General features: G+C 44.1%; 2 protein-coding genes across 9 annotated transcripts in view; one reads left to right on the forward strand and one right to left on the reverse strand.

The window, feature by feature from the left end:
• UIMC1 (ubiquitin interaction motif containing 1) overlaps window positions 1–8,185 on the reverse strand; it is a 98,145-nt gene extending 89,960 nt beyond the window's left edge. The window contains exons 1-3 of one of the 6 annotated variants that reach the window (XM_036312159.1): window positions 8,045–8,184; window positions 6,267–6,358; window positions 4,162–4,316 (exon numbers count right to left, since the gene is read on the reverse strand). In XM_036312159.1, the coding sequence (XP_036168052.1) occupies window positions 4,162–4,316; window positions 6,267–6,300 (189 nt within the window). In that variant the 5' untranslated portion in view covers window positions 6,301–6,358; window positions 8,045–8,184. Of the gene's footprint in view, window positions 1–4,161; window positions 4,317–6,266; window positions 6,359–7,938 lie in introns of those variants that run through there. The other 5 variants (XM_036312156.1, XM_036312157.1, XM_036312155.1 and 2 more) reach the window with 5 other exon arrangements.
• ZNF346 (zinc finger protein 346) overlaps window positions 7,390–17,578 on the forward strand; it is a 32,694-nt gene continuing 22,505 nt past the window's right edge. The window contains exons 1-5 of one of the 3 annotated variants that reach the window (XM_036312161.1): window positions 7,390–8,036; window positions 8,336–8,477; window positions 11,905–12,429; window positions 16,157–16,260; window positions 17,051–17,143. In XM_036312161.1, coding sequence (XP_036168054.1) covers window positions 12,255–12,429; window positions 16,157–16,260; window positions 17,051–17,143 — 372 coding nt within the window. In that variant the 5' untranslated portion in view covers window positions 7,390–8,036; window positions 8,336–8,477; window positions 11,905–12,254. Of the gene's footprint in view, window positions 8,037–8,251; window positions 8,478–11,904; window positions 12,430–16,156; window positions 16,261–17,050; window positions 17,144–17,578 lie in introns of those variants that run through there. The other 2 variants (XM_036312162.1, XM_036312164.1) reach the window with 2 other exon arrangements.

Consider the following 17,578-nt stretch of genomic DNA (forward strand, 5'->3'; position numbering starts at 1 on the left):
GAGCCCCTGGGGACAGGACTGAGAGCCGCCATAACTGCTCTCTCCGGCCCACCCTGTTGATCCTGTGCGACCCGCCCCGCCCAAGCCCTGCACAGAGGCATTTGCCGGATAGCCTCAGGCAAACGCCAGATTAGCACCTCCCTAGAGGACAGAAGTTCTGTCACTGCTGACACAGCTGATTCTCATAGCCACTTGGCCTGGAGGTCAAACCCTCCCTGGTATTAGCTACAACAATCAAGGTTTAACTATAAGACTGCGCACAAAGACCACTAGGGGGTGCACCAAGGAAGCATAACAAAATGCGGAGACAAAGAAACAGGACAAAATTGTCAATGGAAGATATAGAGTTCAGAACCACACTTTTAAGGTCTCTCAAGAACTGTTTAGAAGCCGCCGATAAACTTAATGAGATCTACAAGAAAACTAATGAGACCCTCGATCTTATATTGGGGAACCAACTAGAAATTAAGCATACACGGACTGAAATAACGAATATTATACAGACTCCCGACAGCAGACCAGAGGAGCGCAAGAATCAAGTCAATGATTTGAAATGCGAGGAAGCAAAAAACACCCAACCGGAAAAGCAAAATGAAAAAAGAATCCAAACATGCGAGGATAGTGTAAGGAGCCTCTGGGACAGCTTCAAGCGTACCAACATCAGAATTATAGGGGTGCCAGAAGATGAGAGAGAGCAAGATATTGAAAACCTATTTGAAGAAATAATGACAGAAAACTTCCCCCACCTGGTGAAAGAAATGGACTTACAGGTCCAAGAAGCGCGGAGAACCCCAAACAAAAGGAATCCAAAGAGGACCACACCAAGACACATCATAATTAAAATGCCAAGAGCAAAAGATAAAGAGAGAATCTTAAAAACAGCAAGAGAAAGAAACTCAGTTACCTACAAGGGAATACCCATACGACTGTCAGCTGATTTCTCAACAGAAACTTTGCAGGCCAGAAGGGAGTGGCAAGAAATATTCAAAGTGATGAATACCAAGAACCTACAACCAAGATTACTTTATCCAGCAAAGCTATCATTCAGAATTGAAGGTCAGATAAAGAGCTTCACAGATAAGGAAAAGCTAAAGGAGTTCATCACCACCAAACCAGGATTATATGAAATGCTGAAAGGTATCCTTTAAGAAGAGGAAGAGGAAGAGGAAGAAAAAGGTAAAGATACAAATTATGAACAACAAATATGCATCTATCAACAAGTGAATCTAAGAATCAAGTGAATAAATAATCTGATGAACAGAATGAACTGGTGATTATAATAGAATCAGGGACATAGAAAGGGAATGGACTGACCATTCTTGGGGGGGAAAGGGGTGTGGGAGATGCGGGAAGAGACTGGACAAAAATTGTGCACCTATGGATGAGGACAGTGGGTGGGGAGTGAGGGCGGAGGGTGGGGCGGGAACTGGGAGGAGGGGAGTTATGGGGGGGAAAAAAGAGGAACAAATGTAATAATCTGAACAATAAAGATTTAATTAAATTAAAAAAAAAGAAAAAAAAAGAAATCAATGGAATAATAACCAGGATATCAATAAAGAAAAAAGAAAAAAGAAAAAAAAAAAAAAAAAGCACAATGGCAATTTCAAAACAGTATAACAACTAATACTACAGAAGTAAGCATAGGTTCTATGGAAGCACAACAGATGGCCAATTGACCCAGTCTTGGAAAATCTGCAAGGATTCCCAAAGGAATTAATATCTAAACTGAAGAACAAATTGGAATTAGCACTGTCAGTAGTACAAAGAGCAAAAGAAGTATCAAATCATTAATTCAATTTTCAACTTTCAAGACCAAATAAGTGTATTCCTGGATGACTATACCATTTACTCATTTACATTCTAAAACAAAACAAAAAAGTCTTTAAAAAATCCACAAAAATACCAAGACATGAAAAGAACATGAAGAGTATATTAAAAATTAGTTGGTAGGACAGTTTTATGAGCAAGTGCTAGTAAATCTTAAAGAACAGATCATTCCTTTATTATCTAAACTGCGGTAGGACATAAAAAAACAATAAAAAGCTTCCTTTCTATATTATAGCAGAAATCGGAAACTAATATCTGAAATAGTAAAAAAAAAAAAAAGACAATTATATAAAACTCAATGCCACTAGGAATACAAATGCAAAACTCATATGAAAAAGTAAATTCTATATTATGTTAATGTAATACATCATGACTAAGTAAAATTTTTTCTCCAGAAATGCAAAAATGTTCCAACATTAGACAATGTATTAATGAACTATATATTAATTGATTAAAGGAGGAAAACTATGCCATCATCTTGCTAAATAATGAAAAGGCATTTGATTAAACATCCATTCCTAAAAATACTAATAGAAAATAAGCAATTAAAGGATATTTCTATAATAAATATAGAAATAAGAAACAAATAACAAAACATCAGAATACTTCCACAATTAAATTCAAAACAAAGATGTGCTCTATCACTGATAACAATTAACATTATTTTGGAGGCTACAGTCAATGCAATGAAACAAAAAAATTAGCTGTAAGTACTAGAAAGGAAGAAAGAAAATGGTCATTATTAGCAGATCCAAGTGCCTACCTAAATAACCCAAAATAATGCCTGAACAGTTATTCCAAAAATATGTGACAGATCAATGGAACAAAATTTTAAAATCTAAAAAAAAAAAAAAAAAATGTATAGGCAAGATTTTAATTTATAATAAAGATAAAATTTCAAATCTTTGGGAAAAGGTAGATTATAGAAAAATGTTGGCAGAAGTGCCTAACCACTAAGACTCAGTTTTGCAACATATATATGTATACTGTTTAGACATAAATATAAATATGGTAGAATCGTAAGGGAAAGCATGGAAAGATAAAACAAATACAGTGGTTACCTTTACAAGGGTGAAAAGGGATGCAACTGGGGAGGGTCACACTAAATCAAGAGGGCTTCTAAGATGGTGAATACAGGTGCTCAGATTATTTTTTTAACTATGCATTTACATTTTATGCCACTCTCCTACATGTGTGACATATCTGACAATTTTTAAAAATTTTAATGAGATAGAGCTATACGTGCTATTACAGAAAGATCTCCCAAGAAATGTTAAGTGGAAAAAGCAAAACAATCTGTGTAGCATGATTTCTATTCTATAAAAGTTTTTATTGATGGTATATGCATGAGGTTGTTTTTTTTCCTGGAAGAACACAAGAAACATACACTGACTAAGGTATACATCTTCATTCCATACCTTTCTATACTGTTTTGTTTTCAAACAGTTTTTATTCTGTTTTGATTTAGCATTATGTAACTTTTTAGAAATTCTATATCTGTGTGTGGTAGAGTTGATGGGTTGCTTTGTTTTCTTCTTTATACTTTTACATCTTTAAAAAATAACTATTGCCAAAACCGGTTTGGCTCAGTGGATAGAGCGTCGGCCTGCAGACTGAAGGGTCCCAGGTTCGATTCCGGGCAAGGGCATGTACCTGGGTTGCGGGCACATCCCCAGTGGGAGATGTGCAGGAGGCAGCTGATCGATGTTTCTCTCTCATTGATGTTTCTAACTCTCTGTCTCTCTCCCTTCCTCTGTAAAAAATCAATAAAATATATTTAAAAAGAAAAAAAAATAACTATTTGACAAAACCCTAATTAAAAACTGTACTATGAGGAAATTTTAAAAATATATATCCAATAGAGTTAGGAAAAAATTCTCAATCTTTCTGATTAAAAATATTTAACTTTTTGATCATCAAATAGGGAAAATTTTAATAGTGATAATAGTCTTAGCAAGGGGACAAGAAATGAACAGCTGATAAGAATATAAGTAAGACTAGACTGTAAAGGTTCTGATAGAGTAAACCATATTAAAGTTCTAAACTGATCTTATAGGTATTACAGTCACAAATTTTTAAGCAATCAAGTACAAAAATATAAAATCTGAAATCTTAAAGTTGGAGTAAGCTAAGTGAAATGTAGAGAGAAAAAGCTGAAGGCACAGAAGCAAGTCCAGAGTCTACTGCAAGAACTCAAATAACATGATCAAAATGAAACGGAGTAAAAATTGCAAGGTCTGGCAAGCTGGCATTAAGGTTTAGTCACAACACAAACCAGTCTTGGGTAAGAAAGCCTAGTTTGAGACCTAGAGCTTCACACTTCAAAATACTAACCTCTCCATCACTATCAGATATCACAATGAACGCATCCTCCAGTTTACGCTTCCTCCTCACATTGACAGGACTGGAAGTTTCTGCATCTTTCTTCTCCAAGTTCTGAGCTTCAGACGCTTCTTTAACTTTTTTCTTTCTCCGTGGCATCCTTCTGTCTGAAATACACGGACAAATAATTCATTCAAAGTATAAGTTTTCTAGCCCTAGCTGGTTTGGCTCAGTGGACAGTGTCGGCCTGTGGACTGAAGGGTCCCGGGTTCAATTCTGGTCAAGGGCACATGCCCAGGATGTGGGCTCCATCCCCAGTAGGGGGTGTGCAGAAGGCAGCTGATCAATGATTCTCTGTCATCATTGATGTTTCTATCTCTTCCTCTCCCATCCTCTCTGAAATCAATAAAAATATACATATTTTTAAAAGTATGTTTTCTAGATGCTATTTGTAATTTAATCATATAAAAGAAAAAGATGCTCATCTAATAGGAGTAAAACTGGGTATCTAAACTTTTCCACTACTCTTTAATGAAATTTTAATAGGAATAATACAACAAATTATCTTAGTTCCTTAAACATTGACTTAGATCACTGGTTTTCTTGACTGCATATTATAATTTATCTAAAAAGATTTTTAATATCAATGCCTCAACCTGATAAAAATATATCTCAAAAAAAACCAACAGTAATATCATACTTAAAGATAAAAGACTGAATGCTTTCTCCTTAAGATAGGAATAACACAAGAATGTCTGTTTTCATCCTTTCTATTGAACTGTATACTGAAAATTCTAGGCAGATCAATTATGCAAGAAGAAATAAAACACACCCAAGCTGAAAAGGACATAATCTTATAATTTTTTAAAAATCCACAAAATACTATAATGAACAAGTTCAGCAAGATTATACAATACAAGGTCAATATACAAAAAAACACTAGCAATGAACAATCCAAAAATGAAATTTGAAAAATTCAAGTTCTAACAGCTTAGGAATAAATTTAATGAAGGAAGTAGAAGATTTGCAAATGGAAACTTTAAAATCCCTGTTGACTTTTTGGGGGAAACAGACAAGCTGATCCTAAAATTCACACGGAAACAGAGGGTCCCAGAATAGGCAAAACAATCTTGAAAAAAGTGAAATAATTTTAAGGAACCACATCTCTATTTCAAAATTTACCACAGCCCTAGCTGGTTTGGCTCAGTGGATAGAGTGTCAGCTTATGGACTGAAGGGTCCCGGGTTCAATTCCAGTCAAGGGCACGTGCCGGGTTGTGGGCTCGATCCCCAGTAGGGGGTGTGCAAGAAGCAGCCAATCAATGACTCTCTCATCATTAATGTTTCTCTCTCTCCCTCTCCCTTTCTCTCAAAAATCAATTTTAAAAAATATTTTTTTAAAAAATCTTACCACAAAGCTAGTTACCAAGACACTGGCACACTGACACAAGGATAGACAAAAATCGATGGTACAGAACTGAGAATCCAGAAAACACCCACAGATTGTCAATTTTCAACAAGGATGCCAAAATACTTGAATGGAGAAAGTACAGTCTTTTCAACAAATGTAGATATCCATATACAAAAGAATGAAACAGGACCTCTACCTATCATATAGAAAAAATTGCAAGAAATGGAATTAGGTTCTTAAGAGAAACATAGGCATAAATTTTTGATATCTTGAATAGGAAATGGTTTGTTAATTATGACATCAAAAGCATAAGCAACAACAAAAATAAAGAAACTGGGCTTTGTTTAAATCAAAAACCTTGCCCGGCCAATGTGGCTCAGTAGTTGAGCGTCAACCTATGAACCAGGTCACGGTTCGATTCCCGGTCAGGACACATGTGCCTGGGTTGTGGGATCAATCCCCAGTATGGGGCATTCAGGAGGCAGCCAATCAATGATTCTCTCTCATCACTGATGTTTCTCTATCTCTCTCTCCCCCTTCCTCTCTGAAATTAATTTAAAATATATATTTTAAAAAACAACAAACTTTGTGCTTCAAACCATTATATCAAGAAATTGAGCCCTGGCCAAGTGGTGCAGTCAAGTAGGTTGGAGCGTCATCCTGTACACCAAAAGGTTGCTAGTTTGGTTCCAGGTCAGGGCACATACCTAGGTCACGGTTCAATCCCCGGTTGGGGCCCATTTGGGATCACTGTTTCTCTCATCGATGTTTTTCTCTCTCTCTCTCCACCTTCCTCTCTCTAAAATCAATAAAAGGATCCTCGGGTAAGGATTTTTTTTAATTTTTATTGTTGAAAGTATTACAAATGTCCACCTTTCTCTACCCCCCATCACCCCCCTCCACCTGGTTCCCACCCTGCCCCAGGTCACCACCCTCCTGTGTCCATAGGTAAGATCTTTGGCTAAACTCTTCCCACTCCCCCACCCCCTTTCTCTGAGATTCATGTCTGTTCCATGTTTCCATGCCTGATTCTACTTTATTCACCAGTTTATTTTGTTCATTAGATCGCTTATTTTGATTTTTAGATTCAATTGTTGATATTTACGTATTTATTGCCATTTTATTATTCATATTTTTTTATCTTTTTTCTCTACTTCTTCTTCTTCTTAAAGAATACTCTTCACTAGTTCATGTAATACTGGTTTGGTGGTGATGAACTCCTTTAGCTCATTCTTGCCTGGGAAGCTCTTTATCTGACCCCCAATTAGTGACGCCCCAATAAACGGTAGCTTGCTGGGTAATCTTGGTTGTAGGTCCTTGCTACTCATCACTTTGAATATTTTTGGCCACTCCCTTCTGGCCTGCAAAGTGTCTGTTGAGAAATCAGCTGACAGTAGTAGTAGCTAATTAACTGCTTCTTCTCTTGCTGCTTTTAAGATCCTCTCGTCTTTAACCTTTTGCATTTTTACTATGATGTGTCTTGGTGTGGGCCTCTTTGGTTTCATCTTGTTGGGGACTCTGTGCTTTCTGAACTTTTATGTCTACTTCCTTCACCAGGTAGAGTTTTCTGTCATTATTATTATTAAACATGCTTTTATTGATTTTTATAAGCTGTTTTTATCACTATTTTACACGTTAGGAAACTTATTCAAAACCAAACAGTTGTTAACTTGGTAACTGACTATGCTGCGCATTGAAGCCCCATGTGCCTGATTCCAAACAGACCCTCTCTGACTGAATGACACAGCAACGCCTCCTCCCTGGCGGGAAGAAGTAAAGACGGGAGCACAAAGCTCCACCCCTCCTGGGTGTCACCGACACCTCGGGAAGACCCGGCTGCTACAGGGCACGGAGTCCAGCCGCCGGGCTCCAGCCGGCTCTCCTCTGTAAACTGCCGGTTCCGCGAAGATGAACTAAACGCGCTTGTGGAAAAGGATGGAGGCACTGCCTGTCCTCGCACAGAGAGCGGCAACGGTTCCGCTGCAGGGGGCCTGGTAAATGACAAGGATGTCCAAGGGAAATCTTAGTTTTCCTGGCAAAATAGTGAATGCAAGGCTCGCTCCCCGACAAAGCAGGAGGGACGAGGCGGCGGCCGTTACCCCGGCTCCGGGAGGGGCGGGACGCTGCCGCCTCCGGCTTCCGCGCGAGGACGACGCCTCCGGGAGGCGGACGGGCCGGCGGGCGGGGAGCAAGAAATGCGAAGGGGACGCCGTGGAGGACGCAGGCCGCACCCCCGGGGTGAGGGGGCGGGCCCGGCCCCGGGGCGGAAGCCCACAGGCGGCCGAAGGGCCCACCCCGCGTGGGGAGGCGCCTGCCGGCGTCCCAAAGGGCCATCTCGGGTGTCCCGAGCGGCCCGACGGCGCGTCGAGCGGGCCCTACCCGTTTGTCAGAGGTGCCGCCGCGGGAGGAGCGGGCCGCGGACCCCGTGCGGGCGAGGCGGCGGGAAGGGGGCGGACTGGATCGTGCGGAGGCGGCAGGTACTCACCGACCGGCCCTCGCGGCGGGGCCGAGCCCCTCCTCCCAGTGCGGGGGTTCACGAGCGTCCGCACCGCGTCAGGAGCTGGGGGCGGGCGAGCGGAGGTGCGCGCGAAGTTGGGCACTGCCCGGCCGACACGCGGGCGTCCGGTGACGAAACCAACGAGCACCGCGCGGGGGAAGCCACCGCCAGGACGTACCAACTGCGGAGGGGGGGGGGGGGCGCCACCGGGTGCACCCAGCCGTCGGGCCTGCCGAGCTCCCGCCGGTGCCGGTTCGCTGTTACCTCCTCCCTTTGCAGGAAACCAGGGTAGCACCGAGCCCGCAAAACACTCCCGTTAACCCTTCGAAGTTCCCTCTGACAATCAAACCTCTTCCGGCCTTTTTGCGTGAATCCAGTTACACGGAAATTATCTGCTCACGTGACCTCTTGAAAACTCCGGGTAAATGTTACAGTCTGGTCATTTCAGGGAGGGGGAAATCTGGGAAACTCTTAGGGATGTCAGGTGAAGTGTAACGTCAGAACAGCCACTTCGGTGAAAAAAAGTTTTTTTTATGATAATCTTTAAGGAGGTTTACTTTTTGGGGGGTGAAATTTAAAATGTGCATGACCCAGCAATTTCATGTCTAAAACAATCAGAAACTGCTACAGGTGTGTACACAAAAGGACATGCTTATATTCAAGCCTGCTCCCTTCTAAAAAGATAAATAAAAATAACAGAAATGTCCAATACGACATGGATGATGTGGTATGTTTCCAAGATAAAATATTACAATGAAACTAATAAGTAGCAACATTTGATAGCTCACAGCATGAGTTACTGAAATGGCGACATGCCAACAAATTACACTAAAATATAGGTACTTTTAAAAGTACACAGAATAACAGTATATCCTGATTATGGAAAACCTGTGTATAGAAAATGAACTACATGAATAGATGGACACACAATGTGATTATGTATGTTATGAGGGCAGGAGACGGGGAAGGGTGGAAGCCAGGATGGATGGAGAGAGGGGATAAACAGGACTTCAGATCTGTCATGATGTTACAGGAAAGGGGGCCTGGCCCTTAGTGGGTCTGCCTCAAGCTGGCCCATAATGTGTGGGTCCTTGAATTCGTGCAAAAAAAATTTCATAACATTAATCCAGGTGATTTTGAGAGTATGTTTATTAAAGCTGAGGACCGTGACACAAGGGCTTCTGACAGAAAAAGCAACAGGAGCGCCTAGGTGGGGCTGCTTTGGCTCGCTGGGAAGCCAGAGAAAAGGGGCTTTGGAGACAGGTTCAGGGCTTTAGCCTGGGAGGAGCTGCTGCTGCCCATTGCTCCCCTGCTTGCAAGGCTCATGGGGACCCCTGGAGTTTAGGAGATGCACCCTTGTGGGGGAAGAAGAGCGGGGAGGGAAAGACAGGGGTATGCTCCAGGGAGGGGGAACTCATTCATTTTGGGACCTTCGTGTTGAGGTTTTTTAAAGGCTGGGAGTTTAGGAGCAGTCTTAAGGAAGGATCTCAACAGAATATTCATCAGCTTTTCCAGGTGTACCCTTTCAGGCTCGTGGTCTCCACTGATTGGTTGGCACCAGGGGGGTCATTAGTCACTACAGCTGATCCTGGCGATGCCCACCTGGTTTTGCTGCTTTTCTGGGCCTGGTGTTGAAATACAACTTAGTCCTAGATGTTATCTCTAGGGAGATGACCTGTAGCTGGGGGTAAATTGCTCAGCCAGTTTGTTCAGCTGTCTCAGTTTCCCCATTCCACTTGCCAAGGAATTTTCCTAGCTTCTTACTATCCTGCCTCAACGATTTCTTTTTAAAAAAAGAAGAAACCTAAAAATAAACATAGCAAAGTGTTAACACTTGGGTAGTGGAACAATACATTAGTCTCAGTACTTTTTTGTGACCTTTAATCAAGTCACCTACCTCCAAGTGATCCTCCCAAATCCAGCTAAACCACTTTTTCATCTGCCTCTTGTAACTCCAGTTCATTTCTTCTGCTTGATTCCTCAGCTCCTGGGATTTTCAATCACCCATTATATAGTAGAAATTCTATTTCTTTGTTATGGGGTGGGGCCACAACATTAGTAACAAAGAAACAGAATTTCTGGAGGATGAGGCCCAGAAATCAGGATTTTAAAAAGATTCCAAGGTGATTCTAATGTGCAGCCAAGGTTCAGAACCACTGCTCTAAAATGACCTCCACTTGTAATGGGGTGAAATGCTCAATCTCTGTGACTCTATCTTAATTCTAGCTTGCATTTTTCCCATTGCCTTTAGGCAGATAACTCCTGCCATAGATATGCTAACCATTACAGGAATTCTGCTGGAGGCTTGAGTTTTTGGAATAACAGGAGTTCACGTTCAATTGCCAGTCAGGGCACGTGCCCAGGTTGCAGTTCGATCTCCAATGTAGGACATGTGGGAGGCAGCCAATCAATGATTCTCTCTCATCATTAATGTTTTTCTCTCTCTCTCTCCCTTCCTCTCTGAAATCAATAAAAATCCTATATAATAAAAGCCTAATATGCTAAGTGTCCAGTCATCCGTTCAACCAAAGCATAATATGCTAATGATATGCTAAAGCCACTCAACCAGTCCCTATGATGTGCACTGACCACCAGGGGGCAGATGCTCCAACCAGTAGGCTAGCTTGCTGCTGGGGTCTGGCTGATTGGGACTGTGCGAGATGGGCCAGACACCTGGAGCCATCCCACAGTCCCTCCCCAGCTAGCCAACCTCCTGCATCCCTCCCCAGCCCCGATCGTGCACCAGAGGGGTCCCTAAGCCTGGCCTGCACCCTCTCACAATCCAGGACCCCTGGAGAGCCGGTTTTGGCCGGATCCCGCAGGCATAAAAGGCTAATATGCAAATCGATGGAACAAAACAACTGGTCGCTATTACATGCACTGACCATCAGTGGGCAGACGCTCAACACAGGAGCTGCCCCTGGTGGTAAGTGCACTCCCACAGGGTGAGTGCTGCTCAGCCAGAAGCTGGGCTCATGGATGGCAAGCACCGCGGGGGTGGCAGGAGCCTCTCCCGCCTCCACGGCAGCACTAAGGATGTCTGACAGCCGGCTTAGGCCTGCTCCCTGGGTCAGACATCCCCCAAGGGCTCCTGGACTGCAAGAGGGTGCAGGCTGGGCAAGGGGAACCTTCCTCCCCCCCCACCACTCCCCACCCCCCAGTGCACAAATTTTGTGCATCAAGCCTCTAGTAAAAAATAAAAGACCTAGAAACTGAAACTTACGGAGAGGCTTCCTGGAAGTGAGGCACCAAGACCAGCCAGATGATTTTAGCTTTTTGAAGAGATAAAAAGGTGTTGGGAGAGCCCTAGTCGGTTTGGCTCAGTGGATAGAGCGTTGGCCTGCAGACCAAAGGGTCCCGGGTTCGATTCCAGTCAGGGGCAAGTACCTTGGTTGCAGGCTCTTTCCCGGACCAAGCCCTGGTTGGGGCTCATGCAGGAGGCAACCAACTGATGTGTTTCACATCAGTATTTCTGTCTTTCTGTCTCTCTCTTCCACTCTCCCTAAAAATCAATGGAAAAATATCCTCGGGTGAGGATTAAAAAAAAAAAAAAGTGTTGGAGAATTGGAGCACCTGGATGTCGTGATATGGCTTGTTTCAAGAGGATCACTGGGGCCGCTGTGCTTAGAATACCTGAAGAGCAAAGGAAGGGACCAGAGAACTCCACAGCGGTAACCTTTGGCCAGAGATGGTGGCTCCGACACAATTACGAGTTTGACAGGAAAGGAGTTTAAGGGGAGGTCTGGGCTGGGGGCTAACAGTTGGAACTCAAAAGGTATCTAATCACGGAGATGGCTTTTCCTCTATCACTAACTTACTAGTAGTGAGCTCGAGTAAACCACTTCTAGGTTCTGAGCCTGTTTCCCTACCAGCGAAACGGGGAGAATATTACCACATCGCGGGGCTTCATGAGAACGAAATGGTAAGTGTCCAAGGCTGACCGTGTGCAGCGTGAGACCCTGCGCCAAGGCGTCCGGAAAGGAGGGCGCCGCTGCAGAATTGTTGACCGGCGTCCGCATCAGCAGCGGAGAATCCGAGAGGCCCAAGCAGTTACCAGGCAAAAGAACCGCCAGGGCGGGAACCGCAGCGCGGTTCTCGGCTCCCAACCTCGCGAGATTTGTTAGCCGGGCAAAGGCACCCGTCCGGCCACATCTCGCGAGGCCGAGGTTCTATCGGTGGATTTGGGTTTGCGGGGAAGATGGAGTATCCCGCGTTGGGCACGGTGCAGGCCACGGACAGCGGAGGGCTCCAGCCATACCTCAGCTCCGAGGAGCCGGAGGGCCGGGAACCGGACGGGCTGCGCTTCGACCGCGAGAGGGCGTGCCGCCTGTGGGAGGCAGTGTCCGCGGCCCAGCCAGTGGGGAGGGAGGAAGGTGAGTGAAGGAGGGAGGGTGGGGGTCTCGGGAAGGAATCCCCTCGCCCGCCCGCTCCTTTCGCGAGAGCGGCGGAAGCGCGAGGCTGGAATGCGGACCAGCCCCCGACTCTATGGTCCCACCCCCTGGCTCCCGGCCCGCCCCCTTGCGTGACGCAGCCCGGGACTCCCGAACTCATGCACCCCACTGGCCCGGGCGCCGGGCATCCAGGCCTGCGCCCCACCGGCCTCGGGCGCCAGGCATCCAGGCCTGCGCCCCACCGGCCCGGGCGCCGGGCATCCAGGGTGCGTCCAGGCCTGCACCCCACCGGCCCGAGCGCCGGGGATCCAGGCCTGCACCCCACTGACCCCGGGCGTCGGGCATCTAGGCCTGCACCCCACCGGCCCGGGTGCCAGCCATCCCGGCCAGCTCCTGAAAATCAAGGCTCCTGCGCGCATGTGGTCAAGGCCTTCTCGCGCCCGGGCCGCGGGTGATCCTGCCCCCCATTCCTCACCCGCTGCAGCGCAGCTTTTCCCTGGCTCGTGGACTGCAGTCCCTCGCCACACCCTCCGTGAGACCTACAGAACCATCCCGCCAGACTTCTAGCTTCCTCGCCATCTCCCTGATTCTCCATCGCCCCGGTCTCCAGGCTCCCCCACCCGTAAAGTCTCTGGCTTCCTTCCTCTCATGCCCCAATTTCCAAGGGCATAGAACACAGTGAAGGCCTTCTTCATACCCCCATGTTCCTGCTGGCCTTGGTGATGGATGGAGCCCTGGCTTACCCCTGTTTGTAGTTGTCTGGTCTCTACCCTTTTCTGAGATGGGGGCCAGGAATCTGAGAAAGAAGCTTTGCAGCTTGCTCTGCCTGTTACTTAGCAGCGGGTAAGATGGAGATAGAGGAGATGGAAAAAGCTGGCCCGGCCTGTTGTGTGACCCTCTTAACAGTCCTTCGAAAAGCCAGCTGCTTAACTACCCAAAAGAACACCAGCTCTCAGGGCTTCTGCGCAAATCCTGTCAAGTAATCTGCAGGGCAGTCAGACTGCTCTAATGGTTTGTGCTCGCTGCACAGACAGATCTTGAAAAGTTTAATATGTTTACCTGTGAACTGATGCCCCCTGGAATAAAATGGAGTTTTTTACCACAGCCAAGGACTATATGTTTCAGTTTGGGGTGGCACACAGACCTATACCCTCGTATATACATACTTCTCCAGTTTAAAAACTAGTCTAGCCTGATTCCTAAATTATTATGTACAAATTTGTGGCCTTCCTCCCTCACAATTGTTCTCTGATTAATTTCACAAACATTCACTGATGCCTGCTCTATTTCAAGACTGTTTGGGTATCAGAGGTGAGGAAAAATCTGTTCTTGCCCTGAAGGGGCTTGCAGTCTGGTCCAGGAAGCAGACACCACAGCAGTTTTATTATAATGTAGTGGGTATAGTGAAGAGGAATGCCTAAGGGTTGGGTGCACACAAGAAGAGGAAGTGACCTTTGTCCTCAGAGGACATAGAACACAGTGACTGTGCATTGAAAAGTGAACTGTCTGTGTGTATGAATGTGCAGTGTCACACCAGTTCATTTCCCTAGTCGCCACACTTACACAATATTTATATGAGATCTAGGTAGATACCTATAGCACCAGTTTCTACTCACATTGTTTTTTTCTCTTTGCACTTTCATTGAGTTATAATTTACATATCATAAAATTCACCCATTGTAACTGTACCGGGAATTGAACTGTGACCACCTGGTTTGTAGGTTGACACTCAACCATTGAGCCACACCAGCCGGGCCATTTTAATTTTTGAGGACCCTCCATATTGTTTTCCATGGTTTTCCCATCTGCATTCCTACCAACAATACACGAGGGTTCCCTTTTCTCCACATCTTTGCCAACACTTGTTTGTTGATTTATTAATGATAGACATTCTGACAAGTGTGAGGCGATATTTCAAAAAGAATGTTCTAGCCCTGCTGGTGTGGCTCAGAGGTTGAGCCACACCTATGAACCAGGAGGTCACAGTTTGATTCCAGTGAAGGCACATTACTGGGTTGCAGGCTCGATCCCCAGTGAGGGGCATACAGGAGGCAACCGAATGATTCTCATCATTGATGTTTCTGTCTCTCTCTACCTCTCCCTCTCTGAAATCAATACAAATATTTTTTTAAAAAAATGTTCTAGCCATGGCTGGTGTGGCTCAGTCAGTTAAACATCCTCCCACGCACTAAAAGGTCACTTGTTCGATTCCTGGTCGGGGTGTTTACGGGAAGCAACCGATCCATGTTTCTCTCTAACATCTGTTTCTTTCTCTCTCTCCCTCTTCCTCTCTGAAATCAATAAAAAGATATATATTTTTTAAAAGAATGTTCTAGTTTTTTAATAATTAAACCCCAATACAGTTTTCTACCCAATTCTGTGTATCTCATTATACCAATGTAAATTTAAATAATTAGAAAATGCACCTGGCGGGTATAGATCAGTTGAGCATCAACTTACGAGCCAGGAGGTACGATTCCTGGTCAGGTTACATGCCCGGTAGGGGGCATGCAAGATGCAGTGGATCAATGATTCTCTCTCATAACTGATGTTTCTATCTCTCCCGCTCCCTTTCTCTCTGAAATCAATCAATAAATTTTAAAAAAATGCTATTGATCTTTTAGTGGAGCAATTTTGAAGGTTGTTTTATTTTTTTTCTAATCTTTATTGTTGAAAGTATTACATAAGTTCTCCTTTTTCCCCGCTAACCTCTTTCAGCCCGATCCTGTCCCTCCTGCCCCTCAGGAAGGTTACTTCATTTTTAACTCCACAGAAAATGTTCCACAAATAATAAAAAGATACACAATGTATGATTATAATAAATTTTTTAAAAGAACAGTGAGAAATGATTCCCTTGTCAAGCCTTTCAGTCCTTCCAGCTCTTTCAGGGAAGAAGTCTTAGTTGGGTGCTACCCTGTCGTAACACCTCTCTTCCCAGTTGCTGCTCTCTTACTGTTCTTTTTAGAGAGAGCTCCAAGCCACTGTGCCAGTATCTGGCTAAAATTGTTTCATTTTTATTGCTACCCATTAAGTTTGTGATCTAAAGATTTATTTTTATTTTTTTTAATATATTTTATTGATTTTTTACAGAGAGGAAAGGAGAGGGATAGAGAGTTAGAAACATCGATGAGAGAGAAACATCGACCAGCTGCCTCCTGCACACTCCCTACTGGGGATGTGCACACAACCTAGGTACATGCCCTTGACCAGAATTGAACCTAGGACCTTTCAGTCCGCAGGCCGACGCTCTATCCACTGAGCCAAACCGGTTAGGGCAAGATTTCTTTTTAAAAGACTTTACTTGTACAGCATGGTGACTGTAGTTAATAACTATATTTGAAAGTTGCTAAGGAGTGGATCTGAAAAGTTTTCATAAAAAGAAAAAAATTGTAACTGAGTGGAGATGGATGTTAACTAGGCTACACCTGAAATTAATATAATGTTATATGTCAATTACATCTCAGCTTAAAAAATATTAAACAATTTATTTAGAAAATGAAGTTGGCTTACCTAAAATTATAAAGTAATAGTATACACGGTGCGAGAACATAGCAAGAGTCATGAAAGCAGTAGGGAAAGAGTGACTGAGGTTTGACAAGATATAATAGTATGGCATTCCATTACTCAGTGCCTGCATTTGAGGCACGGTTCAAAGACAATGCTATTGAAGCAGATTTTTAACTCACAGATTTTATTTTCCTCTCTATAGTGGAGCATATGATCCAGAAGAACCAGTGTCTCTTCACCAACACCCAGTGTAAGGTTTGCTGCGCCTTGCTCATTTCAGAATCTCAGAAGCTGGCACACTACCAGGTATGCCATAGTACCTTTAGAACTCCTTTACTTTCCAGACCTAGTTCCAGGCCCCCACTTCTCCCAACTTGCATTGTGGAGTGTAATTCCTTCTTAGCCACCCAGATGTTGCCTCCATGCATGTTGACTGTAACTTGAAGACTAACTTAATTTTTCCCAAGTCCCATTTCTCTTATCTAAGTCCAATCATTATACTTATATCTTCCCTTGTAGCTTACACAGTAGGAAGTATGAGCTTTGGCTTTAAATAGACCAGAGTTTGAATCACAGCTCTGCTACTCATCTTGGGCAAGAATCCTCAGCATCTTCAGCCTCTGTTTTCTCATCTATAAGATAGAGATGATGCCCTAGCTGGTTTGCCTCAGTGGATAGAGCATCAGCCCACAGACCAAAGGGTCCCAGGTTCGATTCCAGTCAAGGGCATATACCTCGGTTGCAGGCTCAATCCCCATGGGGAAGGCAACCAATCAATATGTCACTCTCACATTGATGTTTCTGTCTCTTTGTCTCTCCCCCTCCCTTCCACTCTGTCTAAAAATCAATGGACAAAATATCCTCAGGTGAGGATTAAACAAAACAAAAACAAGATAGAGATGATGATAATTTTCTCATAGCTTGTAAAGTGCCTTGAGCAGAGTGGGAACTCCATAGACTAGGTTTCTTCCCACACCCTCTCCTGCTTAAAAGTTTTATGAGGATGAATCAGGTGAAAATCTAGTAAGTGTTTTTGAGTTCCTTAGATATGAATTGGCATTTGGCTATCTTTTATCTTTTTCCTGGGTTCTTACAGAGCAAAAAACATGCCAACAAAGTGAAGAGATACCTAGCAATCCATGGAATGGAGACATTAAAGGGGGAAATGAAGAAGCTAGACTCAGATCAGGTAATCCAGCTGCCATGTTGATACTGCTTGCTTCCTGATGAAGCCAGCAGACAGGTTGGTGTGGTAAAAAGAGCATGGGCTTTGAGTCCGACTTGGCTTCAAATTCCAGCCCTGTCGTGTGACTTGGGCAAGTCTTATTACTTCTCTGAGCCTTGATTTCTTCCTTTATCAAAAAGAGGATGCTAATATCAACTATGTTTTAGGATTTTTCCAAACTAAAATGAGGGAAAGAAAAAGACCCCACACAGAGCCTGGCACATAGCAGGAGCTTAGTAAATGGAGCCATTGCTAAGTATTACCACCCAGTGGTTTGATGGAGAAGAACAAGAAGCTGCCCCTTCACTGCTTAAGGAAACAAAGTGGAAGGAGGCCAGGCTGCTTTCTTGAGATTAGGGAAAAGAGCTGAGCTCAGCACTTGAATGTTTTGAGACAAGT

The sequence above is a fragment of the Myotis myotis genome, unplaced genomic scaffold (assembly GCF_014108235.1).
Source record: "Myotis myotis isolate mMyoMyo1 unplaced genomic scaffold, mMyoMyo1.p scaffold_m19_p_6, whole genome shotgun sequence".
Lineage (NCBI taxonomy): Eukaryota > Metazoa > Chordata > Mammalia > Chiroptera > Vespertilionidae > Myotis > Myotis myotis.